Genomic DNA, 27,674 nt, shown 5'->3' with positions numbered 1-27,674 from the left:
TCCTGAATAGATTTGCAACCAGCTTTTTCACCCCATTTGAAGCAGATTTAAGCAGACCTGTGGGGCTTGTCATCCTTGTCTCTGTGATATCGGATACAGTTTCACAGAGTTCTATTCCCTCCAAAGTCAAAACTATCCACCAGCTACTGTGTGCCACCACCACCTATCCAACCAGATTTGCTCTACACTTGCCTGGATCATGAATTCTTACCCCAGCCAATGCATTTTATGCATATCTCTTCCTGGTACTGAAGAGGTCAAGTGAAATGTCCTTGCATATCCTTTGGCAAACTCAGTCATTTTTCACAGATGCTTCAGAGGTCAGTTTTATAGCACATCTCTATGGAAGCTGGCAGGAAGAGTGAAGCTTTTGCATATGAGAGAATGGTGGTGGCAGTCAGTCTCAACAAACACAGAAGTGGAAGGCTCACGCCATTCACTCTTATTGTTAGGGTGGCAGCCAACATATTTCTGGAGGTCTGGTGCTTAAAGTACTTATTGCTTACATACTGAAGGTCCCTAGGCAGGGGAAAGGACCTTTGAAAGGATCACTCAAAACATCATTCATCATGTCAGTGTTGGGTTTTCATTTCTACACTTTGATGAGTAAAGATGTAGCAGCTGCATCCGTATCTATATGGTTGTTAGGACCATCCATGAAGTCTATGATGCTCTGGATGTGTCCGGCAGCAGTGTCACTCTACTAGCTACATAGTGGTGTAATCAGACTACCTTTTACTGGTTCCATATCAGGGTTTGCACTAAGAGTGACTGCACCAGTTGACTGTTCATGTGCCAAAGTTTTTGTCTGATTATCACACGTTCTGATAACTTAATATCCAAAATATATTCTGGCGAGGGACCCTCTATGTGTTGGGTGTCCTTTTTGGTGAAGTCTGGAATCTACCCACTTTTAAGCAATTTTGAAGCTTGCATGATGCAAATCAGCATTCATGTCAGCAGATCCACTCTGTGCCTGTGAGTGTGCATGCATGCATGCTGATTGCAAACTTTAAACATTCACCTACTTTTATCAATCATAATTACTTCAAGAGGTCAAGTGCTGCAACTCTGTCACTGGTAAATACTTAACAGACAGCTACACAATATTATCATCTAACATACCTCCTGTGCTGGTGGGATTGGTTGACATTGTTGTTGATACTTGTACTTCTGTGCTGCTTATTGTTGAAACTTGAGAACTACTCCCTGCAGTATTAGGAGAAGTTGCTGTCTGGGTGTGTGTTGCTTCAATATTGGAAGAACTTGTTATGTCTGAAGAGGGACTTGTCTGAGAAGATGTCATGGTTGGGGTCACACTCAAAGACAGCTGTGGGCTATCACTGGATGATAGCATCAGATCTGAGACAGGGAAGAAGAAAGTACTTCACAATATGGCTACATATATAGTATCTGTGTTGTTGTAGGACAGTGGAGTGTGTGATGAATGACAAGGTGCAAGAACATGGTTAAGTAGGTTATGCATGTACATACATTTCAGTTACACAGAAGTTGGGGGCATTTAGGAGGTTACAGTACCTGCTAAATGGTACTCAAACATTGTCAACAAACAACACTGGAGTACAGATACATCTATGAACACGCTTTTAGTTATGAATGAGTGCATGAGTCCATAGGCTATGAAACACCTGGTGTCTCCTGAGATCAAAATACTTTGTTCAAAATTAATGCAAAGCTGGAAATTCATGCAGCTGAAATATTCACACTGACACAACATATAAAGCTACATAACATATAGATGTAATACACACTATCAACAACATAAACAGATAGTTGGGCATATTCTCAAAAAGTTTAAATTGGCCAGCTAAAAATTAACACCAGATTCTTTATTCATATTTGTGTTCAATTTTTGTCAACAAGCTAAGATCATTCAAAACATGAGAGCACTTTAAGACAAATAATGTTCACATGACATGAATGTTTTGTTTTTCATCTTTCAAGCAGTCATCTGCATGAAACATATGAATATACTTTCAGACATTTAATTGTACATACTTTCAGCTAATTAATTGTACAATGGGTCAGTAGAGTGACTGTATAATCATGGAATCAGCAAAGAAGGGGGTGCTTGTATATTTCTTTAAGAGTCAGAGTTTATGTGACATTTTATGGGGTTGGATGATATTTCATTGGAATGAAACCTGTCTGTCAATGGGAACAATGATGTTGAAATAACCATTTGCATGTAATCAGCTGTGATCTGTCACCAACGTATGACAATTTCTTGTTTGATCATGCATGTATACATATATCCAACCATCAATCCATCCATCCATCCATCCATCCAGGCATGCACGCACGCACATATTCTGGATTCAGGTTAACGTCCTGTTTTATAGGAAGCCATTTCACTTACACTGACAGCATTTATCTTCCAATATTCATCTAGCAATTCTTGGTTGCAAACTTTAAACATTCACCTACTTTATATCAATCATAATTACTTCAAGAGGTCAAGTGCTGCAACTCTGTCACTGGTAAATACTTAACAGACAGCTACACAATATTATCATCTAACATACCTCCTGTGCTGGTGGGATTGGTTGACATTGTTGTTGATACTTGTACTTCTGTGCTGCTTATTGTTGAAACTTGAGAACTACTCCCTGCAGTATTAGGAGAAGTTGCTGTCTGGGTGTGTGTTGCTTCAATATTGGAAGAACTTGTTATGTCTGAAGAGGGACTTGTCTGAGAAGATGTCATGGTTGGGGTCACACTCAAAGACAGCTGTGGGCTATCACTGGATGATAGCATCAGATCTGTGACAGGGAAGAAGAAAGTACTTCACAATATGGCTACATATATAGTATCTGTGTTGTTGTAGGACAGTGGAGTGTGTGATGAATGACAAGGTGCAAGAACATGGTTAAGTAGGTTATACATGTACATACATTTCAGTTACACAGAAGTTGGGGGCATTTAGGAGGTTACAGTACCTGCTAAATGGTACTCAAACATTGTCAACAAACAACACTGGAGTACAGATACATCTATGAACACTCTTTTAGTTATAAATGAGTGCATGAGTCCATAGGCTATGAAACACCTGGTGTCTCCTGAGATCAAAATACTTTGTTCAAAATTAATGCAAAGCTGGAAATTCATGCAGCTGAAATATTCACACTGACACAACATATAAAGCTACACCACCTATAGATGCAATACACAAAATTATAATTCATAAAACATAGTAGATGTGATATTGGCATTTTCATCATGTTAACCCAGAAGAAGACCATTTGATTCAAAGTGACATACAATACCCATAAACCCTTCTTCACCATGGCTTCAAGCATCACACATATGTTTTGAGTGGCCACTACATATTTTGGGTATGTTTCCCTTTCCTTGGATGACTGTAATTGCAGGAATTCCTACACCAGTTGGTAACATGACAACACCATCTCTTCTGAGCTAAATGCGAGCAAAAACCTGCAGATTTTGACAGGAATTCTAAGTCTAAGCATTAGCACTCCTCTGGATTCATTTATTAGGGAGATGTGTTCACTTTCTCAGCCTTTGGTAAAAACACATCTCAAACACTTTCGTGCTTTAGACATTTAAGACGTTCAAAACTGTATTCCCCTTTCACATTTAGGACCGCCTCCATGGTCTTGTGGTAGAGCGTCCGCCCGTCCGGGGTTCGGTCTGGGGTTCGGTCCGGGGTTCGGTCCGGGGTTCGATCCCCGGCCGCGTCATACAAAAAGACGTTAAAAGATTGTACTTGTAGTTACCCTGTCTGGCGCTCGGCATTAAGGTGCTAAAACAAGGACTGGTCGGCTCAGAGTCAGTATACTGTGTCTGAGTGGGGTATTCATGTTAAACTGCGGCATGGTATCTCAGTGAGCTAGCACTATAAATCGGCATCAGTCCGGACTAGTACAAGCAGCTACACACACACATACACGTGCATGCACGTCGCTATATAAGTGCAATAATCTTGGACGCGACGTTAAACCCAATTTCACCTCACCTTTCACATTTACCTCAGTTACAGCAACTTTTACTGAATGAGAAGATTCAAAAGATGTTGTCAAAGAAGGATAGGGTTCCTGTACTTTCTCTAGAGCAAAGTCAGTTTCTGAGCCCAGTGTTCATTGTGCCAAAGAAGGATGGCAGTCAATGACCCATCACAAACATGAAAGCTCTAAATGTTTGTATTTCATGGAATCTGCACATTCTGAGAGATTTGATTTGTCAAGGTTATTTAATGTGTAAACTCGTTCTTAAGAATGATCAGCTCAGTGAACCAGTTGTGTACTTTTTTGACTGGAAGGGTGCTCCTTATACCAATTATGGTGCATGCCATTTTGACTAGCTTCTAAAACAGTACTTAACATTCTTCAGGTTTCAGATCAACACAAGAGATCTGACTCCTTACTTACCTCAGGAGAAGGAAGATGATATTTTTGCATTCTGTTGGCACAGGATGAAGGTAAAGAATACCCAAAAAACAACCTGGCAAGTATCTATTGAAAAAATCAGCATCCATGAGAGCCATTGTCAAAGCACATCTTCACTGCATCACCAGAGCTACAAGACATGATTTCACTGTCTCAGGGTTGGAAGAACTTCAATGGCAAGTCAATAAAGGCAACTCACCCAGACCTCATCTAACAAAATGATGTGTCACAACTGGGATGAGGTGAGAAATGTGGGCAAACGTCAACAGGTGACATCTTGATTCTGGAGGACAGAAAGTGGCTCATTTATGCCCTGCAGCTTCAAGTGAAAAACCAGACTGCCATGACTTATCTGAACTACTTGGTAGGGACCAAAGTGCAAACAATGGTGCACATTACCAAGAAGATTTTGGAGTTTTGTCTCAAGAGTCACCTGTCATTAACTGTAGTTTTCATTCGAATGGATGAGAACATCACAGCAGAAGGTGAGTCCCATCCTTCCAAATTGGGTAGGTCTTTCCCTGTATGACAGGAGATGTTGATTGTAATACCAATTCTCCTTCCACAAGTAGCAAATATCATATCCTCCCCACTGTGTATCAAACAACACCTTTATATTAGAGGCCTGGAAGGTTTCAGGCATGGTGACAATACAATAATGCCTGGAATAGGGCGTCTTGCAGGTGTCATCAAAGAAGTACCAATCCTTCTTGCCCCTTCAGAGTTTATAAATTAAGACTTCTTTACCTACTTAGACCTGTATGGGGGAACTATAAACACCAGAAGAACTGATTTCAACCAGCGGTTATCCAGTTCAACAAAACATCTCTTAGTTAAGAGACTGATTATGTGATTTTTAAACAGAAACCTCAAATTACAGTATGTTTTCAACATTTTGGCATATGGATTAAGATGCCTAATATTGCTTGAGGATAACACACTGCTGACTGATAAACTGTCAGAGATAATTGCAATACTGTTGATGCTCACCTCAGCGAGATGATTAGGTTATGATAAGGGATGATAGGTGCTGTCACACATCTCCTAGCTCCTGACTTGGTCAGTGTGCTGTTCATCAGAGCTGATCACTCCAGCTATTCAGGTGGAACTAATGGCTTGATCTATGATGTCTAACACCATGGTCCTGCATACCTTGGGCTAACAGGCTCAGGTGATGGTGGGACAGATGGACATATAATAACCAGACCCCTTTACCCTTTTTGATGAGGATCTGCCAGCTAAAAAATCCACCCTAGATGATCCAAATACGGAGGATGCTATAGCTGTCCCTCAACACTTCACAGCAGACACCAGTCATGTATGCACACTTGTATAGGGTCTTCGTTTTCCTTGGGGACTTGGTGGCCTTTGGTAGTTGGTCCATTTGCTGGATACCAGCCACCAACAGCTAGCTGCCTAGGGGGTCAGGCATGCCAGCTTGGGCTATTGATTTGATAGGCCCTTACCATGTGTTGCCAGCCAGGCATTTTATTGAAAAATATAAATTGTCCCAGTAAATTCTTAAGAAATATATTTGAGAAATTGTCTTCCAAAAAATTACATTGTTGCAAAGATAAAAAAATTTTCAAATATTCATGTTCATAGTTTTATTTAGAATATTATCTGGTTATGATGTAACTGAAAAATATCTAATCTTCAGACAAAATCCCAGAACCCCCCTTCCCATCGCCCCCAGAGAATACCCATAATACAAATAGTCCCAAGGAACTGTCCAACAGTCACACTCAGGTGTTTTCTTGCATGGTTGTCCTGAGTGTGCCTCTACTGAGAGACAACTGTGGTGGGAGAATCAGTCTCATACTAAGTGCTGCTGGATTCCTTGTATTCAATGGTCAATGGACGTCTTCTTTAGTTGTTTTTAAGTTGCTCATACTTGTACCATTTCCTCTTATATCTCAGTTATGTTTGACAATTCCACAGTGTGGAGATCAGCCTTTTTTGGAGACTCAGTGCTCAAGGAACTCATGGCTTCCATATTGGGCAGAGGAAAAGCATTACCAGACTGTGCTTGTGATTCTCCATGCCTTTAGAAAGGACCATTTGAGCCCATGTTTAAAGCAACTCTTAATTTGGGGTGTTTTACGGATCAATGGGAAAAAAACCTTTAACCCCAATAATTCAACGATAAAAACATTACACTAACGTAACATTGTCTATGCCACTACATCTTTATTCAATAAGTCTTGGCAGCCTAATTACCTTGGGTGTGGATTAGTCAACTAACCCTTATATAACCCATAGTATACCACAAATACGTGGAAGTGAGCATAAGTATCAGTCTGAAAGTGTAAATAAATATGTGTACATTGTACTAGTCATGTCTTGACCTTACTGGGCCAAGATATCCCCTAAATTGAACATGATACTGTAATATACTGTATATGCATCTTTGACAGGTGGTAAACATTGAATGTAAACATGTTATTTCACAAAACCTACCTGATCCGTTGTGGGATGACAAGCTTAATACAGATGTCTCTGATGATGTCTTGGATATAGTCATTGAAGCAGTCACTGAGGTTGGAGAAATTGCATGTGCAAGACTCTCAGAAGTCACATTTACTGATTCAGCAGATGATGACAACATTGGGGTTACAGATAATGTGCTTGCTAAGCTTCCTGAATATGTTGGTGATGTGGTATCAGAGGATGACATTTGTCCACTTGCAGTCATTTCACTGGTTGATGTTTCTGATGATGTCATGGGCATAGTCATTGAAGCAGTCACTGACTGTCTTGTCACAGATGGATCAGTAGAGGTTGCCGAAGATGTCAGTGCTTGACTCTCGGAAGCCAACTTAACTGATTCAGCAGATGATGACAACATTGGGGTTACAGATAATGTGCCTGCTAAGCTTCCTGAATATGTTGGTGATGTGGTGTCAGAGGATGAGAATTGTCCACTTGCAGTCATTCCACTGGTTGATGTTTCTGATGATGTCATGGGCATAGTCATTGAAGCAGTCATTGACTGTCCTGTCACAGATGGATCAGTAGAGGTTGCAGAAGATGTCAGTGCTTGACTCTCGGAAGCCAACTTAACTGATTCAGCAGATGATGACAACATTGGGGTTACAGATAATGTGCCTGCTAAGCTTCCTGAATATGTTGGTCCACTTGCAGTCATTCCACTGGTTGATGTTTCTGATGATGTCATGGGTATAGTCATTGAAGCAGTCACTGACTGTCCTGTCTTAGATGGATCATTAGAGGTTGCAGAAGATATCAGTGCTGAAATCTCAGAGGATGACATTTGTCCACTTGCAGTCATTCCACTGGTTAATGTTTCTGATGATGTCATGGGCATAGTTATTGAAGCAGTCACTGACTGTCCTGTCACAGATGGATTAGTAGAAGTTGCAGAAGAAGTCAGTGCTTGACTCTCAGAAGCCACATTTACTGATTCAGCAGATGATGACAACATTGGGGTGACAGACAATGTGCCTGCTAAGCTTCCTGAATATGTTGGTGATGTGGTGTCAGAGGATGACATTTGCCCACTGATTGATGTCTCTGATGATGTCATGGGCATTGAAGCAGTCACTGACTGTCCTGTCACAGATGGATCAGGTGGGGTTGCAGAAGATATCAGTACCAGACTCTCAGAGGATGACATTTGTCCACTTGCAGTCATTCCACTGGTTGATGTCTCTGATGATGTCATGGGCATAGTCATTGAAGCAGTCATTGACTGTCCTGTCACAGATGGTTCAGTAGAGGTTGCAGAAGATGTCAGTGTTTGACTTTCAGAAGCCACAATTCCTGTTTCAGCTGATGATGACAACATTGGGGTTACAGATATTATATCTGCTAAGCTTCCTGATAAGGTTTGTGATGTGGTTACAGAGGATGACAAATGTCCACTTGCAGTCATTCCACTGGTTGATGTTTCTGATGATGTCATGAGCATAGTCATTGAAGCAGTCACTGACTGTCCTGTCACAGATGGATCAGTAGAGGTTGCAGAAGATATCAGTGCTGGAATCTCAGAGGATGACATTTGTCCACTTTCAGTCATTCCACTGGTTGATGTTTCTGATGATGTCATGAGCATAGTCATTGAAGCAGTCACTGACTGTCCTGTCTCAGATGGATTAGTAGAGGTTGCAGAAGATGTCAGTGCTTGACTCTCAGAAGCCACATTTACTGATTCAGCTGATGATGACAACATTGGGGTTACAGATAATGTGCCTGCTATGCTTCCTGAATATGTTGGTGATGTGGTATCAGAAGATGACAATTGTCCACTGATTGATGTCTCTGATGATGTCATGGGCATTGAAGCAGTCACTGACTGTCCTGTCACAGATGGATCAGTAGAGGTTGCAGAAGATATCAGTGCTGGAATCTCAGAGGATGACATTTGTCCACTTGCAGTCATTCCACTGGTTGATGTTTCTGATGATGTCATGGGCATAGTCATTGAAGCAGTCATTGACTGTCCTGTCACAGATGGATCAGTAGAAGCTGCAGAAGATATCAGTGCTGGAATCTCAGAGGATGACATTTGTCCACTTTCAGTCATTCCACTGGTTGATGTTTCTGATGATGTCATGGGCATAGTCATTGAAGCAGTCACTGACTGTCCTGTCACAGATTGATCAGTAGAGGTTGCAGAAGATGTCAGTGCTTGACTCTCAGAAGCCACATTTACTGATTCAGCAGATGAAGACAACATTGGGGTTACAGATAATGGGCCTGCAAAGCTTCCTGAATATGTTTGTGATGTGGTATCTGAGGATGACATTTGTCCACTTTCAGTCATTTCACTGGTTGATGTCTCTGATGATGTCATGGGCATAGTCATTGAAGCAGTCACTGACTGTCCTGTCACAGATGGATTAGTAGAGGTTGCAGAAGATGTCAGTGCTTGACTCTCAGAAGCCACATTTACTGATTCAGCAGATGATGACAACATTGGGGTGACAGACAATGTGCCTGCTAAGCTTCCTGAATATGTTGGTGATGTGGTGTCAGAGGATGACATTTGCCCACTGATTGATGTCTCTGATGATGTCATGGGCATTGAAGCAGTCACTGACTGTCCTGTCACAGATGGATCAGGTGGGGTTGCAGAAGATATCAGTACCAGACTCTCAGAGGATGACATTTGTCCACTTGCAGTCATTCCACTGGTTGATGTCTCTGATGATGTCATGGGCATAGTCATTGAAGCAGTCACTGACTGTCCTGTCACAGATGGATTAGTAGAGGTTGCAGAAGATGTCAGTGCTTGACTCTCAGAAGCCACATTTACTGATTCAGCTGATGATGACAACATTGGGGTTACAGATAATGTGCCTGCTATGCTTCCTGAATATGTTGGTGATGTGGTATCAGAAGATGACAATTGTCCACTGATTGATGTCTCTGATGATGTCATGGGCATTGAAGCAGTCACTGACTGTCCTGTCACAGATGGATCAGTAGAGGTTGCAGAAGATATCAGTGCTGGAATCTCAGAGGATGACATTTGTCCACTTGCAGTCATTCCACTGGTTGATGTCTCTGATGATGTCATGGGCATAGTCATTGAAGCAGTCATTGACTGTCCTGTCACAGATGGATCAGTAGAAGCTGCAGAAGATATCAGAGCTGGAATCTCAGAGGATGACATTTGTCCACTTGCAGTCATTCCACTGGTTGATAATTCTGATGATGTCATGGGCATCGTCATTGAAGCAGTCACCGACTGCCCTGTCACAGATGGATCATTCAAGGTTACAGAAGATATCAGTGCTGGAATCTCAGAGGATGACATTTGTCCACTTGCAGTCATTCCACTGGTTGATGTTTCTGATGATGTCATGGGTATAGTCATTGAAGCAGTCATTGACTGTCCTGTCACTGATGGATCAGTAGAGGTTGCAGAAGATGTCAGTGTTTGACTCTCAGAAGCCACAATTCCTGTTTCAGCGGATGATGACAACATTGGGGCTACAGATATTGTATCTGCTAAGCTTCCTGATGAGGTTTGTGATGTAGTATCAGAGGATGACAATTGTCCACTTGCAGTTATTCCACTGGTTGATGTTTCTGATGATGTCATGGGTATAGTCATTGATGCAGTCACTGACTGTCCTGTCACAGATGGATCAGTAGAGGTTGCAGAAGATATCAGTGCTGGAATCTCAGAGGATGACATTTGTCCACTTTCAGTCATTCCACTGGTTGATGTTTCTGATGATGTTATGGGCATAGTCATTGAAGCAGCCACTGACTGTCCTGTCACAGATTGATCAGTAGAGGTTGCAGAAGATGTCAGTGCTTGACTCTCAGAAGCCACATTTACTGATTCAGCAGATGATGACAACATTGGGGTTACAGACAATGTGCCTGCTAAGCTTCCTGAATATGTTGGTGATGTGGTGTCAGAGGATGACATTTGCCCACTGATTGATGTCTCTGATGATGTCATGGGCATTGAAGCAGTCACTGACTGTCCTGTCACAGATGGATCAGGTGGGGTTGCAGAAGATATCAGTACCAGACTCTCAGAGGATGACATTTGTCCACTTGCAGTCATTCCACTGGTTGATGTCTCTGATGATGTCATGGGCATAGCCATTAAAGCAGTCATTGACTGTCCTGTCACTGATGGATCAGTAGAGGTTGCAGAAGATGTCAGTGTTTGACTCTCAGAAGCCACAATTCCTGTTTCAGCTGATGATGACAACATTGGGGCTACAGATATTGTATCTGCTAAGCTTCCTGATAAGGTTTGTGATGTGGTATCAGAGGATGACATTTGTCCACTTGCAGTCATTCCACTGGTTGATGTTTCTGATGATGTCATGGGTATAGTCACTGATGCAGTCACTGACTGTCCTGTCACAGATGGATCAGTAGAGGTTGCAGAAGATATCAGTGCTGGAATCTCAGAGGATGACATTTGTCCACTTGCAGTCATTCCACTGGTTGATGTTTCTGATGATGTCATGGGCATAGTCATTGAATCAGCCACTGACTGTCCTGTCACAGATGGATCAGTAGAGGTTGCAGAAGAAGCCACATTTACTGATTCAGCAGATGATGACAACATTGGGGTTACAGGTAATATGCCTGCTATGCTTCCTGAATATGTTGGTGAAGGTGTATCAGAAGATGACAATTGTCCACTTGCAGTCATTCCACTGGTTGATGTCTCTGATGATGTCATGGGCATAGTCATTGAAGCAGTCACTGACTGTCTTGTCACAGATGGATCAGTAGAGGTTGCAGAAGATACCAGTGCTTGAATCTCTGAAGACAACATAGGCATATCGGAGGATGCCATTTGTCCACTTGCAGTGCTGCTACTGGTTGATATCTCTGAGGTTGTCAAGGTTGTTGTCGTTGTTGATGGCAGTAAAGCGGTTTCAGCTGAAGCATTACAGATTTCCATCAGGGAATGTGTATGCTGATGACACAAATCTTGGCCATCTGCCAGCATTCTACCTATGCAATGCCTAAAGAGCTGATCTGCCTGACTACTTTTTGTCTAATCAACTATGTTAATGTAGAATTCAAGGCTCTACCAACAAGACAGTGGATCAGAGAATCATGAATGAATGTCACAGCAAGTTATTTTCCAGCTATATTATAGCAGTAAACAAATCTTGATACCATAATATACGTACCAGAACAGGGACATGGGTTTCTGAAAAATGACTCTATGCATTCTAATGCATCTTTTGCTAAAATTAATAATTCTGACAAAAATGGTTGAAAGCATTTCCGACACGAAAGCACTCAAAGCAAAATTCACTCAAGATTAATGGCTAAAAACCATAAATATGGTAACTACAGAATATATATATCATCTTCAAACATAATGACATTGAACAAATTATTTCTTATGACATATTATTTGGTCATAAACATAGGAAAAAATGGCATGACCATTAGTGTCTTTAAGTGGCATTTTAACAAGAGTGAGTATCAATTCATATTGATACAAATGTATTTTATGCATACATGATTTCTATGGCAAACTCTTGTAAATCCAGCTGAGAACAGTTTAACACAACACAGTAATCTAAAACAGCTCCCAACACAGCTCGGAAAGTAGGATAGTGGGCAGACAAATTCATGAAACATCTAAAAACCCTCCAAAGAATATAGATATATTTCAGCAACAGCAACAAAGAGTATTAGATCACTCTGGGTGAATGTTCTCGTTAAGTTTAAGTTTTTTTTAATAGAAAAAAAATAAGAAAGAAGTCACTTTTCTAGAATGTCATGTCTATATCTAAAGGCCCAGAAATGGTTTTTTTCAATTTCATGAAGACTAATAAATATTTGTTACTTGTATCCAATGGTATGCATGCATTAATTGGATTGTTTGTTGTATAATACGGCACACAGCAATATTCCAGCTATATGATGGCAGACTGAAAATAATCAAGTATGGACCAGACAATCCAGTGATAGGCATCATGAGCATCAACCTATGCAACAGGGATATGATGACATGCATCAAGCCAATCAGCCATCTTGACCACCCAATCCTGTCAGTTGTCTCTCATGACAAGCATTGGTTGCTGAAGGCCAATTCCAGCATGGATCCCCATGGATGGCATGCATCAAAAGGCCAACATAGGTAACTGTACTATACTTTAGTCACATTGACATCAAGAGTGATTTTGAAATACATGAAAACACGTTTCCCTTGAAGAAGGAAGAAACGTAACTCATCAACCAACCTGCCTTATTTTTATAAAACAAAGAAACAAGAAACAAAAGATGTATAATTTGCAAATGTCTAAATACATTATAGGTGTACATATGGTCTAAAAAAAAAAGTCTCAATGAGAATATCATAATTCTAAGAAACATGATTAGTGTTATGTATCCACACTAGATATGCATTCGACTAAATCTAGCAATGCATTACATTGTGCAATTGTGAAATAATGTTAAATGTGGTTAAAAAGGATCAAAATTTCACATGGACACTAGTAAAGGATAGATGAAAAATTTGTTCATTTCAAATTCAATATGAATATGGTATTTACTGTTTACTTAGTTATTTTCATACTTTGTGAAAAGTTTAAAAACTCAATGACATTATTGTATCAGATATGTTGTCTACATATTTTATTTCACTTACTTGATGAATGGAAAATGTGCCATGATCTAGTTACATATTACATTGAAATACGTGCCTGAATTTAAGATCACAATTTACATAACAATATTTCTGATAGACTTCGTTACATACATGACCTAAATTGACATTGGAATACTTATAAAAATAGAAAAGATGCCTTACCTGTTGTTGAAAACATGGTTGTGGATGGTGTGATTGATGAAACTTGAGATGGTGGTATGAGCACAGCTTCTGCAATTTCTTTGGTGCTGTTCTTGAAATTCCAGTTTTCAATTACAAAAGGTGAAAAGACATTTGTTGTTACAGATTTTCCAACATAAAAATTGCTTGGAGCAGTCAACATTGTTGAGTTCCTTGTTATGAAGCTTGTGGTTTGTGCTGTCAGCGCGCCATCAAAGTAGAGAGAAAGCCCCATCTGAACACTCCACGTGAACTCTATAGAAAAGAAAGTGTTTTCTGAGAACTGTGTTGTGGTGACTGTCCATATCTGGGTGGTGGTGCTCACAGTGCAGTAGAAGCGCCTCTCACGGATGTACATCGCTACACCATACCCAGCACTTTCCTCTCCTCCATTGGAAAATATAGTCATTGTGCTTCTGATCTCTGTGATCTTCAAGTTGAAGCCGATGGTGAACCCAAGTGCACATTCAGTAGGGTTCCATAGGCAGTTTCTAGGCAGCGTGCTGAAGTCAATGTATTGGTCTAAACCATTCAGAAGACATGCTTTCCCACCATCCATGCCCTCTACCAGAGTTGGGCTGCCAACTACAGGAATGTTAATGTCTTGTGTCACAAGCACAGAGTTCTTGATCCCCAGGAAGATGAACTGTACTATTATAATGTCTGATTCTGAAACAGTAACATGTGAGAACGTAATTGTAATTAACTATTAAGTAAGAAGGTTACAACAGGAGCTAAAGTTTATTCTTGTGAAGTTCAACCTTGTATAATAACAGATTTATTACCAAATCTGTGTAAATATTATGAAGGTTACTTTATGTCCCAATTAGCAATACATCTTCACAAAAACCTCATTGACCTGCATACAGATGAGAATGACACATAAACACCTGCCAACAGAGGATCTGATTCTTCCCACAGGTAGGTAATTCTAGTAAAACCGCGATATTTCTTATATTTATATACTTATCCTGCATTACTCTTCAATGCATTCACTACTTACTTTTGACAGAAATGAAGCTGTGATTGGTCCAGCTGATGAGAAGGAAAAAGGTTGTTCCATTCCAGAAGCAGGACCCCCAATCATCATCTGCCATGTCATGCAGAAAGTGGTGACGTCACAGAACTTTCATATTACTGTTGGTCACAAGTAAATTGTCTAAAGTTATTGTTGGGAGGCAGGTCTGTGACGGATAGGCCCTTAAATAAAGTAATGCAGGATACATATACAAATATAAAAAAACTAGATTTTACTAGATTTTTTAACTTATCCTGCTTTACACCTCACTACATCTGTATCTGACAGTATGGAGGCAGGGATACCTTCAGATGTTTCCTCAGTTATATAAACACTCTCATGGCTTGCAGTCGTGTCAGTCACACAGTGCAATTCTTCTGCGCAGATTGGTAACTGATCAACCAATGCTATCCAAGGAAAGGTAACAACAGCACAGGAGGGTAAACAATCAGTAAGAGCGAAAGCATGCACTAGGGTCTAAAAACTGGATTACTAAGCCAAGACTGCATTAAGGCAGTTTCGGTATCTTGATTATTTTATGATCTTCCGAGACTGCCAATACTGAATTTAATGTACCAAATACATGGTAATGGTGCTACACTTCAAGTGTCGTTTGGTATGTAAGTGTAGAAGATACTCAGCCAAGAATTGAGGCAAGGTTTTAGTGGAATCTTGAGCCGTTTCCTTACAATAGGACAAATGATAGCCACTTATTGTATTCAAGTCAAGGGTCTTTGTGCCATTGCAATGGCCTACACTGCTCATTACGAATGACATTGGGCTATAAACCAGGCATGCAGATGAACCTGCCTGGCATGGGGAGTGGTCACCTGCTGTGTGGGTGTACGAGTAGGTTTAGTAGAGGTGGTGGATCGCTTCCTGCAAGGTTACTTAGGTCCACAAACCACCCTCTTGTCAGCCACCAAGGTGCTATCAAAACGAGGCTTCTGGTTGCCCTTATCTTTTGCATCACCTTAAGAAGAAGTACTCTGGTGGAAAAGCATACGCTCTTAACCTCTCCCAAAGGATGCTTAGCACATAGACAGCCCATGACCTGTGGATCCGGTATTGGTGAGACGTACATTTGGATCTGGCAGTTATGGAGTGTGGCAAATAGGCCGATGTTGATTTTATCTAGGCTCTGACAGCTGGATGAGAAGGAGTGCCTCTGGGTGAAGCTTCCACTCCATGGATGCCACACTGCCTGGCCTGGATTGGGCTTCTCCCAGGAGATTCCGACAAACAGGTATGTGCTGGACCAAGAAGCAGTTGATCCACCAGGTTGAAAAAGCTGAACATCTGTTTGAGCAGAGAGTATGAGTAAGTGGTTCCCTGCTTTCCCAGGTGCCAGACGACTGTGATGTTGTTGGTGGAAATAGCTGTTTCCATCCAAGAAAGTTGGGTGTTTCTTAGGTGCTCCTTCCAATGTGTTATCACCAGTATGAGCGCCTTTAACTCTAGGTGTGCCACGTGCACTATGCACCAGACCACAGCCCTGAGTCTGTCTGATCCTCAGGATGCGCACCCCAAACCTGCAGAGATGCGTCTACGAATAGACGTGATGATGGGGATAACTCTTTTAAGGAGACACCTCCTTACACATTTGACTCTTACCATCCACCAATTGAGGTGAGTGCTGAGGTCGGCCGGTAGAGCGATGGATATGGACAGGTCCTGCCATCTGATGTAAGGAGCCAGGAACTGTTGGATCAGACATAATTGCAACCGACCCCTGATCATCAAGTCCTTTGCTGACGGAAGCAGTTCCAGAAGCACTTGCACTTGGTGAAGTGTGAAGGGTTGCTGAAGGGCCGGGTAAAGATGGCATAGGATCTAGATCCATTTGTGTCTTGGGACTGTTAGGAGGTCTAGATCCGTCTGGAACAGACCTCCAATGAAGTGAGTCGGTAGGATGGGATTAGTTCCGACTTTGCCTCATTTACTCCAACCCAGTTGATAAAGCAGGCGCCTGGTGAAGTCCTGGTGACAGGTTAGGATTGCTGCTACTGGATGATTCAGTATGTATGAATGACTCAAACAGAATGTTCCTCAGGTGCAGATAGGCAGGTATTGGCTTGGTAAGATGGGTAAAAAGCCATGGGGCCACTGAGTTGCCAAATGGCTGGATAGCCCACTGGTAGTGGATACCATTGAACTGGAACCCGAGGAACCGCCATCGCTGGGATGGAGGGGAACATGCAGGTATGCATCCTGCAAATCAAGGCTGATCAGGGAGTTGTAAGAATTGATCCTGCCCCTGAGCAGTTATCTTGTTTGAATTCGGAGAGTAGAATGCCGGTGCTAAGGCTGGGATCTGCACAACCTCTTTGGCACTTTTCCCAAACAAAGTCTGTAGGTTGGCCCCCAAAGGTTGATTTTGTTTTTTTGGGTAGAGCTTTGGAGCTGGTGCCATTATCAACAGTGAGTCTGCCTTCAAGTTGAGGCGATACCTGTACCTTATGATGTACCAATCCAATGTTTCCAAAACAGGCCTAGTCTCCCACCTACTGGTGTGTCAACTATTGGGACGACTGGAGGTGGGAGATCCCAGTCGTGATTGTCCATTGAGTCAATGTTTCCTCAACAAGTCACTGCTCCAACCTGGGAATTAACCCTACGGGTCCTTTCCCTTGAAAAGAGGACTGATCAGTGGTCTGGTCCTTGAGGGATGATCGCCTTAGTCGATAGGTGCCTGACTTAGATGCACGATGGCCAAGGTTCTGGGATACATGTTTCACAGCCTTGACTGTAACTCAAGACCCTGGTTTGCGTGTTAATAATCTGGCAAGTGCTGTGGAAGGCTAATAGGTTAATAGGCCTGGACGAGCCTGTCATCCTATGGAGATTCTCTTCAAAGTCGGAGCATGGTGTGCCACCCCGAAGGCATGTATGGGAAAATTATCCCTTCTAAACTTGGGACACATTAAATTGCTGTCATGAGGGTCATTTGAGAAAAGTCCTCATCCAGCTCTCTGGCCATATCCTCCAACATGGAATCAGGTGGGATGGAAGTTAGGCTCTTGTAGACACCTGAGCCAGAGGAGGGCACTACCGCTGAGAGATGGTCAGCCATCCAGTCTGGCATCTGGGCAAGACCAAGGTGTGTGTCGAACTCCACAAGACTGTCAAAGGACTTAGCTAATAAACCCTTAGAGGTGTCCGACAGATAATGCTCGGAACAGCAGACAGGAGAGCGGCTCCTGGAACATCATTTGGACTTAGGCACCCCTGAGGTGATCCTTGACAAAAATGGGGTACCTAAGCCTAACCCAGGTGCAGCCATGGACGTAGATGGGATTTAAACAGTTGCCATTGTCTTGGATATTACAAAAGCTTGGGTAGCTGTGCTAATCAGTGGTGCGTGTGATGTGCAAGGCTCCAAGAGAGCTGATGTAGGTCGCTGATAGGGGGGAACAGGTGCCTGAACCAAAGGGAGGCATGTGTGCTTGTTGAAACATAACATGCATAATTGATTGCATCCATGTTGGTCCATGGAAGAAGCTTGTTGAGCTTGTGGTGCTGCCGGGACCCAGGATGTGAGGTGAATAAATGGCCATGATCACTGCAGGTGTACACATTAGGCCCAAAGGCGCAACCAAGGTAGAGTTAGGAGGCACCAACATCCTGGCTGTAGCCAGTGGCGGCATCAAGGTAGACGCCTGAAGGAGCTGGTCTAGTAGATGTGACCTCAGGTGCATAGACGGGTTCTGCAGCAGACATAGTTGATGCAGTAAGCCATGGAGAAAGTGGAGAACAAAAATTACACTTGATTCTGGAAGTACTAATCTGAGTGCAATTTAAACACCGAGTGTGAAGATCCCTGGTAGATTTTTTACCCCAGCAATTAGTGCAATGTCCAAGGATAAATTGCAAACCAAACTAAGCTGAAGTTGTAAACAAGTTGAGTGTCCAAATTTATTACATTGGACAAAAAAAGTTCATTAAAGATAATGGATTTATGCAGAAGTTACGAATATAGTTTCATATAAATAATGCAAACGAGACACCTGCAATTCACAGGGGGAAGGAACTAAGTTGAAAGTTTAGCTGAAGCAAAACAGCATAATTTTGGGACCAATTTAGCAGTACAGGTTATCTGTTCTGTGACCAACAGTGATATGAAAGTTCTGTGACGTCACAACTTCTGGCATGACATGGCAGCTGATGACTGGGGATCCTGCTTCTGGAATGGAACAACTTTTTTTCTTCTCATCAACTTGAATTGACCAATCACAGCTATTTTTCTGTCAAAAGTAAGCAGTGAATGCATTAAGGAGTAATGTAGAATAAGTTAAAAATTCAGAGGTTTTAAACAGATATTAGATGCAGATTTTGACTTGGGAGTTTGAACTGTTAATTTCATGATGTGGCAACAGTTGAGTCATTTATTTTCAAATTGTTGAATGGTCGAATTCAAAGATTAGCAACAATTGCTTTTAATCTGTCTATGTATTTGTTTCTTGAACTCAATACAACATTTTAGTCCTTATATTTAAATGAATTAATTAACATTATCTAGCACAGATATCATAAATGCATTATTTATATGGTTCTCCCCAGACAAAATGAAGCAACTCTTCCAATAATATTTTCTAAAATATACGCCCATATTATGACAAATAATACATCATAATACTCTACAGAGATTGAGACATTGTAGATATGAAGTCACAGAATGTGATAGAGCATAGCAAGAAAAAAGGTATGTTGAAGTAACTGAATGTTCTCTGTGTCATTGTTCTTCAGATTTTTATTACAAAAAAGATATTCTAGGACCTGCTACGACCTTCATCAATTAAATAAAGTAAAATCGGAATTTGAAATTGACTACTGTTTGTATTTAAGAAAGAAGTGTTTTGGCTAAATTAATATTTTCTAATGGTGGACCAATCAGAATGCCGGATTCTCAAATGTCATGTTAGAATTAGACTTACGAGGGATTGGAACCCATGACGTGCCACCACTAACACAGCGTTCCACAGGATTGTTGATGTTGACAAAGCCATTGCCGTAACATGCATCATCGATGATGCAGACATCTTCCTGAATTCATGGAGGAAAATATGTGAGTTAGTTAGGATGGATGTGCTCTATTCAGCAATATTCCAGCAATATCTTGGTGGTAGATACAATAAATGGTCTTCACACATTGCATTCACCACTAGGCTACCCCAAAGCCCCACACATAGATTAAAAGCTGATAAAAGAAACATTATCTCACATCTGATCAAAGCACTTTGGCCAAAAAGTTATTTGCTTTTAATTACATACCAGACACCAGATGTAATCAGAACAAGAACATTACTTTCAACCTTTTACATATCAATACTGTAAACTTCAGGAATCAGTATGTCGGGTAATGGAACATGCAGTACGAAAGTATCTGACCTTCTTGCTACAGGCATCTGCTGTACATGACAAACACACAGAGTCATAGGCCAGGAATAGGACAGACGAACTGTTGATCGTCTCCGAGACAAACACAGACACATTATAGACACCAGTTGCGTTCAGATTACATCTCACTTCCTCAGATGAGATATATGTTGCAGTGACATAACCTGTCTCTCCTGTTGATTTGATGCTGCCACTGTCTTCCAGCTAAAATATTGGAAAGGTCCTTTTACACATCTCATTGGGCAAATTCACCACAAATGTGAAATATACTGCAATGACATATTAATAGCCTTACGCGTTTGTGTAGTATGATATTTTATACTCTACATACATGTATATGAATAATTGTGAAGTGAAGAGGATCATCACAGTTGATACATGAAAGTCATGCTGTATTCAGTGATACCATAAGATGCTCTCTGTGGCAGTTATGTGTACCTTCAGTATTTCAATGGAACATTTGAGCTGTTCTGTGTTAGCAAAGCCTTCTCCATAAACTGCAACAGTCAGACATTTGTCCAGCTGGGTGTCACAGGTTGGATCAGGTGGTGTGTACACGAAGGGGGGAGCTGTCAGGCTGATAGAACAGTCATCCCCACTGTAACCATCATCACAGCTACACAGACCTGGGGATGAATATACAATTAATAAAACATTGGCATATTCTGAACACAAACTGGTGTTCCATATTCTAAACACAATATGGCGTTCCAAATTCTGAACACAATCCAGCATTCCATGTTCTTAACACAATGTGGTGTTCCATATTCTGATCACAATCTTGTTCCATATTCTGAACACAACCTGGTGTTCCATATTCTGAACACAACCTGGTGTTACATATTCTGAACACAACCTGGTGTTCCATATTCTGAACACAACCTGGTGTTACATATTCTGAACACAACCTGGTGTTCCATATTCTGAACACAACCTGGTGTTACAATTTCTGAACACAACCTGGTGTTCCATATTCTGAACACAATCTGATGTTCCATATTCTGAACACAATCTGATGTTCCATATTCTGAACACAACCTGGTTTTCTTTAATATAATTCACATTGCAAAATGTTATGGTTCAGAAACTATAAAATGACCAAATATTTCCTGGCCTGGTACTGATTTTTGTAATCTTACCATCACTGCAGTTGCCATGGTCACTGCAGTCACCAGGACAGAGCACGCCCAGGAGGGCAACTGGGGGCTGAACCACACCATTGGTTTCCTGCCATAGCTCAAGGTCAAACAGGACCTTTGTCTCACATTTAACAAGGATGTTGTTGAGTGCAGATGCTGCCCACTCCTTGTCATCCATGATCTGCACATTGAGGGACATGATGGATGTAATCATTTCAAAACAGTGCATATTACAAACAAAAGATTTATATAAACATAATCTTTAAATAAGTTACAGAGTTGCCTAAAACATAAATACCAATTTACATTTTAATGTATCAAGACTGTGTCATATAATGCTTCTTCACCTGCTAACTCTCACACCTTTAGAAGTAAAGTAATTTTATTATACTCATTGATCAATAATTTAGCTGCCCTAAAATGGTAGTCCCAACACATTAATATTTCCTTTTGTTCATAGCACCTGTATATCCTCCACACAGGATTCCAGTCCTGCTGTGAATGTGGCCTGGACAACACTTTGACAGGCCTTGGCTGATGTCCTTTCTTGTATATAAGTCTTGCACTGATCCACAGCATTTTCATAGGTAATGTTACTTGGAGTTGGCCAGGTAAATTCCTGAAAATATTCAACAATTAAAACTTGTAAATATATGTGTGTTGCATATCAAGTAATAAAATTATGACACACAGATCACCATTTGAAGGATATTCCTGAGGTCAACTTTCTCAAACTAATAATAGGAAAAGGTTGATAGATTACCACAAACAGTTCTGCAAGCTTGTATTTGATAGAAAATATAATGAAACTTACAGCTGTTACATAGGCAATGTCAAACTTCCAGGCTACAAGTGACTCTTGTGATAAACACTTCTTTGGGGGATTTTCTGAGTACTGTGACTTGAGGAACGCTGTTGTCATGTCAACACCTGCCACAGATGTAAAAGAGTTAAAACATAGTTATGCCCAATTCGCTCTCCTTGGATATGTGCTGACTTGGCACAATGACCCCTCATCCAATACTTTTTCTGCTGACCTAATATGACACTGTATACGGTAACTAAAGTCACCATGTCTTTTGTTTTGTTTGTTTGTTTGTTGTTTAACGCTGCATTCAGCAATGTTCCAGCTATATGATGGCGGTCTGTAAATAATTAAGTCTGGACCAGACAATCCAGTGATTGACGTCATGCACATCGATCCACGCTATTAGGATATGATGACATGGATCAACCAAGTCAGTGAGTCTGAACACCCGATCCTGTTTGTCGCCTCTTACGACAAGCAGAGTCGCCTTTTACGGCAAGCATGGGTGGCTGAAGACCTATTCTACCCCGGATCTTCATGTCTCCACCATATCTAATAACATACCTTTGTTCTTCTTGTTCTTCTTGTCTTCTTGACTGCACGATAGGAAGCCAACATCAACACCACATGTTTCTGTGTCCGCCAGGCAGGAGCAGAACATGGGAGTTTCTTCTTGTGTGGTAACTACACATGTTCCTTGTGTGAGGGACTCCTCAACAGACACTCTACAACATAGAACATAACTTCATTCTAGTCCTCTTGACATACTTTTGAACATGGATGTCCTCACAACATCATGTCATATATTAATCAGAATAAACTTCATTTAAGTTAGATCAGGCTTTAGAGCAATAATTATCATCACACTGTGGTCAGTCCTATTCATAGCTGAATAGTACAGTAGCTAATTATTCCTTATGACTCACAGTAAAGTCTGACTATTATCACAGACAAATCAAGATTCTCATTAAATCAATATGTGAACATTTGACTAAATATCCTACCGCCACTCATTACTGAAACTGTCAGGCTTGTTTTCTCTGCCAGGATAAATGTTCCCATTGGGTAGCTTTAGGTCATTGCTGCGTTCATCATCAAAATAGCCACACAGTCCTTCAGTTTGTTGAAAGTCAACAGACGAGGCCCGTATCCACACATCAAGGTATGTTCCTGCCTTGAACCTGCTCTTCTGAACAGTCACATAGCCTCCTGTCATAAGGGACACCTGCGTAGCCACAACAAACAGTCATCACTCACTGACAAATGTCCTGTGTACAAGTCAACAGTGACAGACAGCTATCTTGTGTACAACTAAGTCAAATTACCACAAGTGTTGTAAGATGTTTTGGTTTGTGCAAATCTACATGAAAACATTTCAGTTTTGATAATTATTAATTAAACCAAATGTGCCTGTTCCCTATCAACTGTCACACATTAGTTCCAGACAACACCAATACATAATCAGAATGCATAAAGAATAAGAAAAGAACCAAAATATAAATCATCCCTCAGCCAATAATAACAAATGTGTTGAATAACATGTGAATACTTAAGAGAGCATATTTTGTATTTGTTTTGTGAGTGTAGAGGAGTTTGATATCATGTTGCCACGATCTGGTTTCTGACTGAACTATTACATAACCACTGTTGACTGTTGTTCAAGTTAATGTCATACATACCTGAGTCTTCTTGCCATTGTTGTACTGAATGAATTTTGTACCAGGTGTAAGTTCTCCATTGGTGTATGTCCGAATCTGAATGGGCTGCCGTTTATCAGGGCTTCCTCGCTCCTTTCCACATTTGTCTATCACAATGACATCATCTCCTGACATGACCATGACAGCACAGACACAGGCAGCTCCCCTCTTGTTGTTGCAAGGACGGAAGAACGTTGTCACCTGGAAGGGGAACAAGCAGTTACATCAATGCCTTGTCTCCAGTACATGTATCAAATAGAAGAAATAGAAACCTGTTGTCTTACCTTGACAGGGAGAGATTTGTGCTTGTACAAGAGGAATTCACCTTCAAGGTAAACATTAAACTTTCTGAAATAAAAATATACACATGGATAAATTCACGTTAAAAAAAGTGTAACATGAACAAATTTGGGACATCTTGAAATAACTTGATCAATAGTATTTTTTTAAATCTGTAACATAATGCCAGTCCTTACCTTCCATCAAATGTTTCAATGTGTGGGTCCCCTGTAGCACTGCACATGGATGTCTTGTCTTTGTCAATGATTGTCAACTAGAAACAAGTTGATTTCATATCTATTTACAGTCCAACAGAGTGACATAATGTTAGGAGTGATACTTAGAGTTGAACGGACACAATATGTTAGGAGTGATAATCAGAGCTGAACAGAGAGACAACGTGCTGGAGTGATACACAGAGTTGAACAGAGAGACAACATGCTGGAGTGATACACAGAGTTGAACAGAGAGACAACGTGCTGTAGTGATACACAGAGTTGAACAGAGAGACAACGTGCTGGAGTGATACACAGAGTTGAACAGAGAGACAACATAATGGAGTGATACACAGAGTTGAACAGAGAGACAACCTGCTGTAGTGATACACAGAGTTGAACAGAGAGACAACATGCTGTAGTGATACACAGAGTTGAACAGAGAGACAACGTGCTGGAGTGATACACAGAGTTGAACAGAGAGACAACATGCTGGAGTGATACACAGAGTTGAACAGAGAGACAACCTGCTGTAGTGATACACAGAGATGAACAGAGAGACAACGTGCTGGAGTGATACACAGAGTTGAACAGAGAGACAACATGCTGGAGTGATACACAGAGATGAACAGAGAGACAACATCCTGGAGTGATACACAGAGTTGAACAGAGAGACAACATGCTGGAGTGATACACAGAGTTGAACAGAGAGACAACCTGCTGGAGTGATACACAGAGTTGAACAGAGAGACAACCTGCTGTAGTGATACACAGAGATGAACAGAGAGACAACGTGCTGGAGTGATACACAGAGTTGAACAGAGAGACAACATGCTGGAGTGAAACACAGAGATGAACAGAGAGACAACATCCTGGAGTGATACACAGAGTTGAACAGAGAGACAACATCCTGGAGTGATACACAGAGTTGAACAGAGAGACAACATGCTGTAGTGATACACAGAGATGAACAGAGAGACAACATCCTGGAGTGATACACAGAGTTGAACAGAGAGACAACATGCTGGAGTGATACACAGAGTTGAACAGAGAGACAACCTGCTGGAGTGATACACAGAGTTGAACAGAGAGACAACCTGCTGTAGTGATACACAGAGATGAACAGAGAGACAACATGCTGTAGTGATACACAGAGTTGAACAGAGAGACAACGTGCTGTAGTGATACACAGAGTTGAACAGAGAGACAACATGCTGGAGTGATACACAGAGTTGAACAGAGAGACAACCTGCTGTAGTGATACACAGAGATGAACAGAGAGACAACATGCTGGAGTGATACACAGAGATGAACAGAGAGACAACCAGCTGCAGTGATACACAGAGTTGAACAGAGAGACAACATGCTGTAGTGATACACAGAGTTGAACAGAGAGACAACATAATGGAGTGATACACAGAGTTGAACAGAGAGACAACATGCTGTAGTGATACACAGAGCTGAACAGAGAGACAACATGCTGGAGTGATACACAGAGCTGAACAGAGAGACAACATGCTGGAGTGATACACAGAGTTGAACAGAGAGACAATGTGCTGGAGTGATACACAGAGTTGAACAGAGAGACAACGTGCCACCACGATCACTACAAGAAATCTCACTCATCAATATATTAGTATTTAAAAAACAATATGTATTCCTTGCATCACTTGCCCAGTACAATAACCAGCGATCATTAGCCTAGTGTGTTTCATTTTGAAAATATCATATATTAGGAATATTATATTTGGCAATCACACAAGGATAATAATTTCTTTATCACATGATGTCATTCTTAATATGATTGAAGTTTGAGATATAATTTCTCTCACTAAAGTACCTTCACAAATACGGTTTAGGTATACAGTGACTTAGTGAATCGCCTAATTTATGATATTGTGCCAAATTATTTGCAAACATGATATGTTCGTTTACATAAGCACACACATACTGGGAAAATTCCATTTGAACTTGTTGGGAACATTAGACCATGTCTGTTTGAGCAAGTAGGTGTCCCATCAATGTAAAGTGATTACTGAAAGTAGTTCCTGCTAGGTGACCTCATGTTCACATTTATCGTGATATAAGTTTATCAGATTGGTTTATCTCCTTAGAAAATCTATCCACTATATAATAAATTACAACTGAAATCTATCTGACTATCTGAAATCTATCTATTTATCACAGAAAATTATCAGAATCCAAATCCTATTTGTCTAACCAGATAATCTGTGAAACCAGTGGCTCCATATATACTCCTTCAAAAGGTAAAAATCCTGTTGGATCCAACCATTTGAGTTGGCCTACATAGAAATGGGAAATACATATGACCACAGCCATGGATGTGTCAGGTTGGAAGAAGAGTCGATGTCAGGTGATGACTCTAATACCTACCTGTACAGTTGTTTGCAGCACACTGGCTGACAGTGTCCCTGATACAACTAGACTGGCAGACAGCTGCAGCTCTTGCTTTTGGTCTTTATCCTTTAATCCATCCAGTGTTGCACGGACAGGTACCATTACACCTGTCAACCAGTTATCTGATGTCAGGATCACTCCACAGAAGGCATTAGCTTGTGCAGGTTGTGTCCAGCCAATCAGAGCCTGTGGGAAGTCTCTGCCATCTCCACACCTAATGGTTTTCTTGGCCTCCAATAGGACAGTATTCACGCGAACACTGCATGCCGATTTCTGGTTGTCTGGGCAGTACACACGAGGTGGAAATAGAAGTGTGACCTTGATATACTCTAACACAGATCCTTCCACCACTGTCAGTTCTTTGACAGACACCTGCAACAAAGTGTCAATATTACGAGAGGCATACACATATAAAGAGTATACAAAATTATACTAGGCTTTATACAAAGACAGAATGATTTACATACAACAATCTCTTCAACAAGATGTAAGGGATATATTCGTGATCAGAGACTGCTTCATTGTATGTTGTTGTATCTTAGGCTAAAAAAAAATAATCTTGGTTCTCGGGCACCGCTACACCATCACAAAGTCCGCCGCACATTTCGTTGTTTTTTTTCATTTTCCAAAAATAAAAAACAAGAGTTTGCCACTAACATGGCTATATCCCCGCCCCTGTTGCAGAATTTATGACATAATTAAATCTAAACAAACCCTAACCTTTTTTTACCCGAGGTGGAACTTGTCAAGGAAATTGTAAAAAAAAGATGCGTTTTGAACCTAATTCCATCTTGTTGCCATGGAAATGTAAAAAAAAAATTTTTTTTAAATTTCTCAATAGCAAAAGGCACCAGTTCAGCATGTACCTGACAGACCTGCAAAGTTTGATGAAAACATATTGAACGGTTTATGAGTTATGCTCCAGAAACGAACCCTACCCTCACAGAACCTAAGTCCACCTTGTTGCCAACGAAACGTAAAAAA

At 41.0% G+C, this 27,674-nt stretch overlaps 1 protein-coding gene across 2 annotated transcripts in view; it reads right to left on the bottom strand.

Annotated features, from left to right (window-relative positions):
* Positions 1–27,674, bottom strand: part of LOC124150009 — a 359,724-nt gene that overhangs the window by 30,857 nt on the left and 301,193 nt on the right. Inside the window, exons 146-162 of one of the 2 annotated variants that reach the window (XM_048393436.1) lie at positions 26,667–27,062; positions 24,255–24,331; positions 24,063–24,126; positions 23,761–23,979; positions 23,086–23,306; positions 22,646–22,806; positions 22,088–22,203; positions 21,737–21,892; positions 21,274–21,454; positions 20,573–20,760; positions 20,126–20,338; positions 19,672–19,780; positions 13,702–14,388; positions 11,568–11,810; positions 6,888–10,964; positions 2,547–2,783; positions 1,126–1,362 (exon numbers count right to left, since the gene is read on the bottom strand). In XM_048393436.1, the coding sequence (XP_048249393.1) occupies positions 1,126–1,362; positions 2,547–2,783; positions 6,888–10,964; positions 11,568–11,810; positions 13,702–14,388; positions 19,672–19,780; positions 20,126–20,338; positions 20,573–20,760; positions 21,274–21,454; positions 21,737–21,892; positions 22,088–22,203; positions 22,646–22,806; positions 23,086–23,306; positions 23,761–23,979; positions 24,063–24,126; positions 24,255–24,331; positions 26,667–27,062 (7,582 nt within the window). The remainder of the gene's footprint in view (positions 1–1,125; positions 1,363–2,546; positions 2,784–6,887; positions 10,965–11,567; positions 11,811–13,701; positions 14,389–19,671; positions 19,781–20,125; positions 20,339–20,572; positions 20,761–21,273; positions 21,455–21,736; positions 21,893–22,087; positions 22,204–22,645; positions 22,807–23,085; positions 23,307–23,760; positions 23,980–24,062; positions 24,127–24,254; positions 24,332–26,666; positions 27,063–27,674) is intronic. The other variant, XM_046521880.2, reaches the window with a different exon arrangement.

Source organism: Haliotis rufescens, unplaced genomic scaffold (genome assembly GCF_023055435.1).
Source record: "Haliotis rufescens isolate VD_foot unplaced genomic scaffold, xgHalRufe1.0.p SCAF_12, whole genome shotgun sequence".
NCBI classification, from domain to species: domain Eukaryota; kingdom Metazoa; phylum Mollusca; class Gastropoda; order Lepetellida; family Haliotidae; genus Haliotis; species Haliotis rufescens.
Note: the sequence above shows the minus strand (reverse complement) of the source record. Positions and strands in the feature narration are given on the sequence as shown.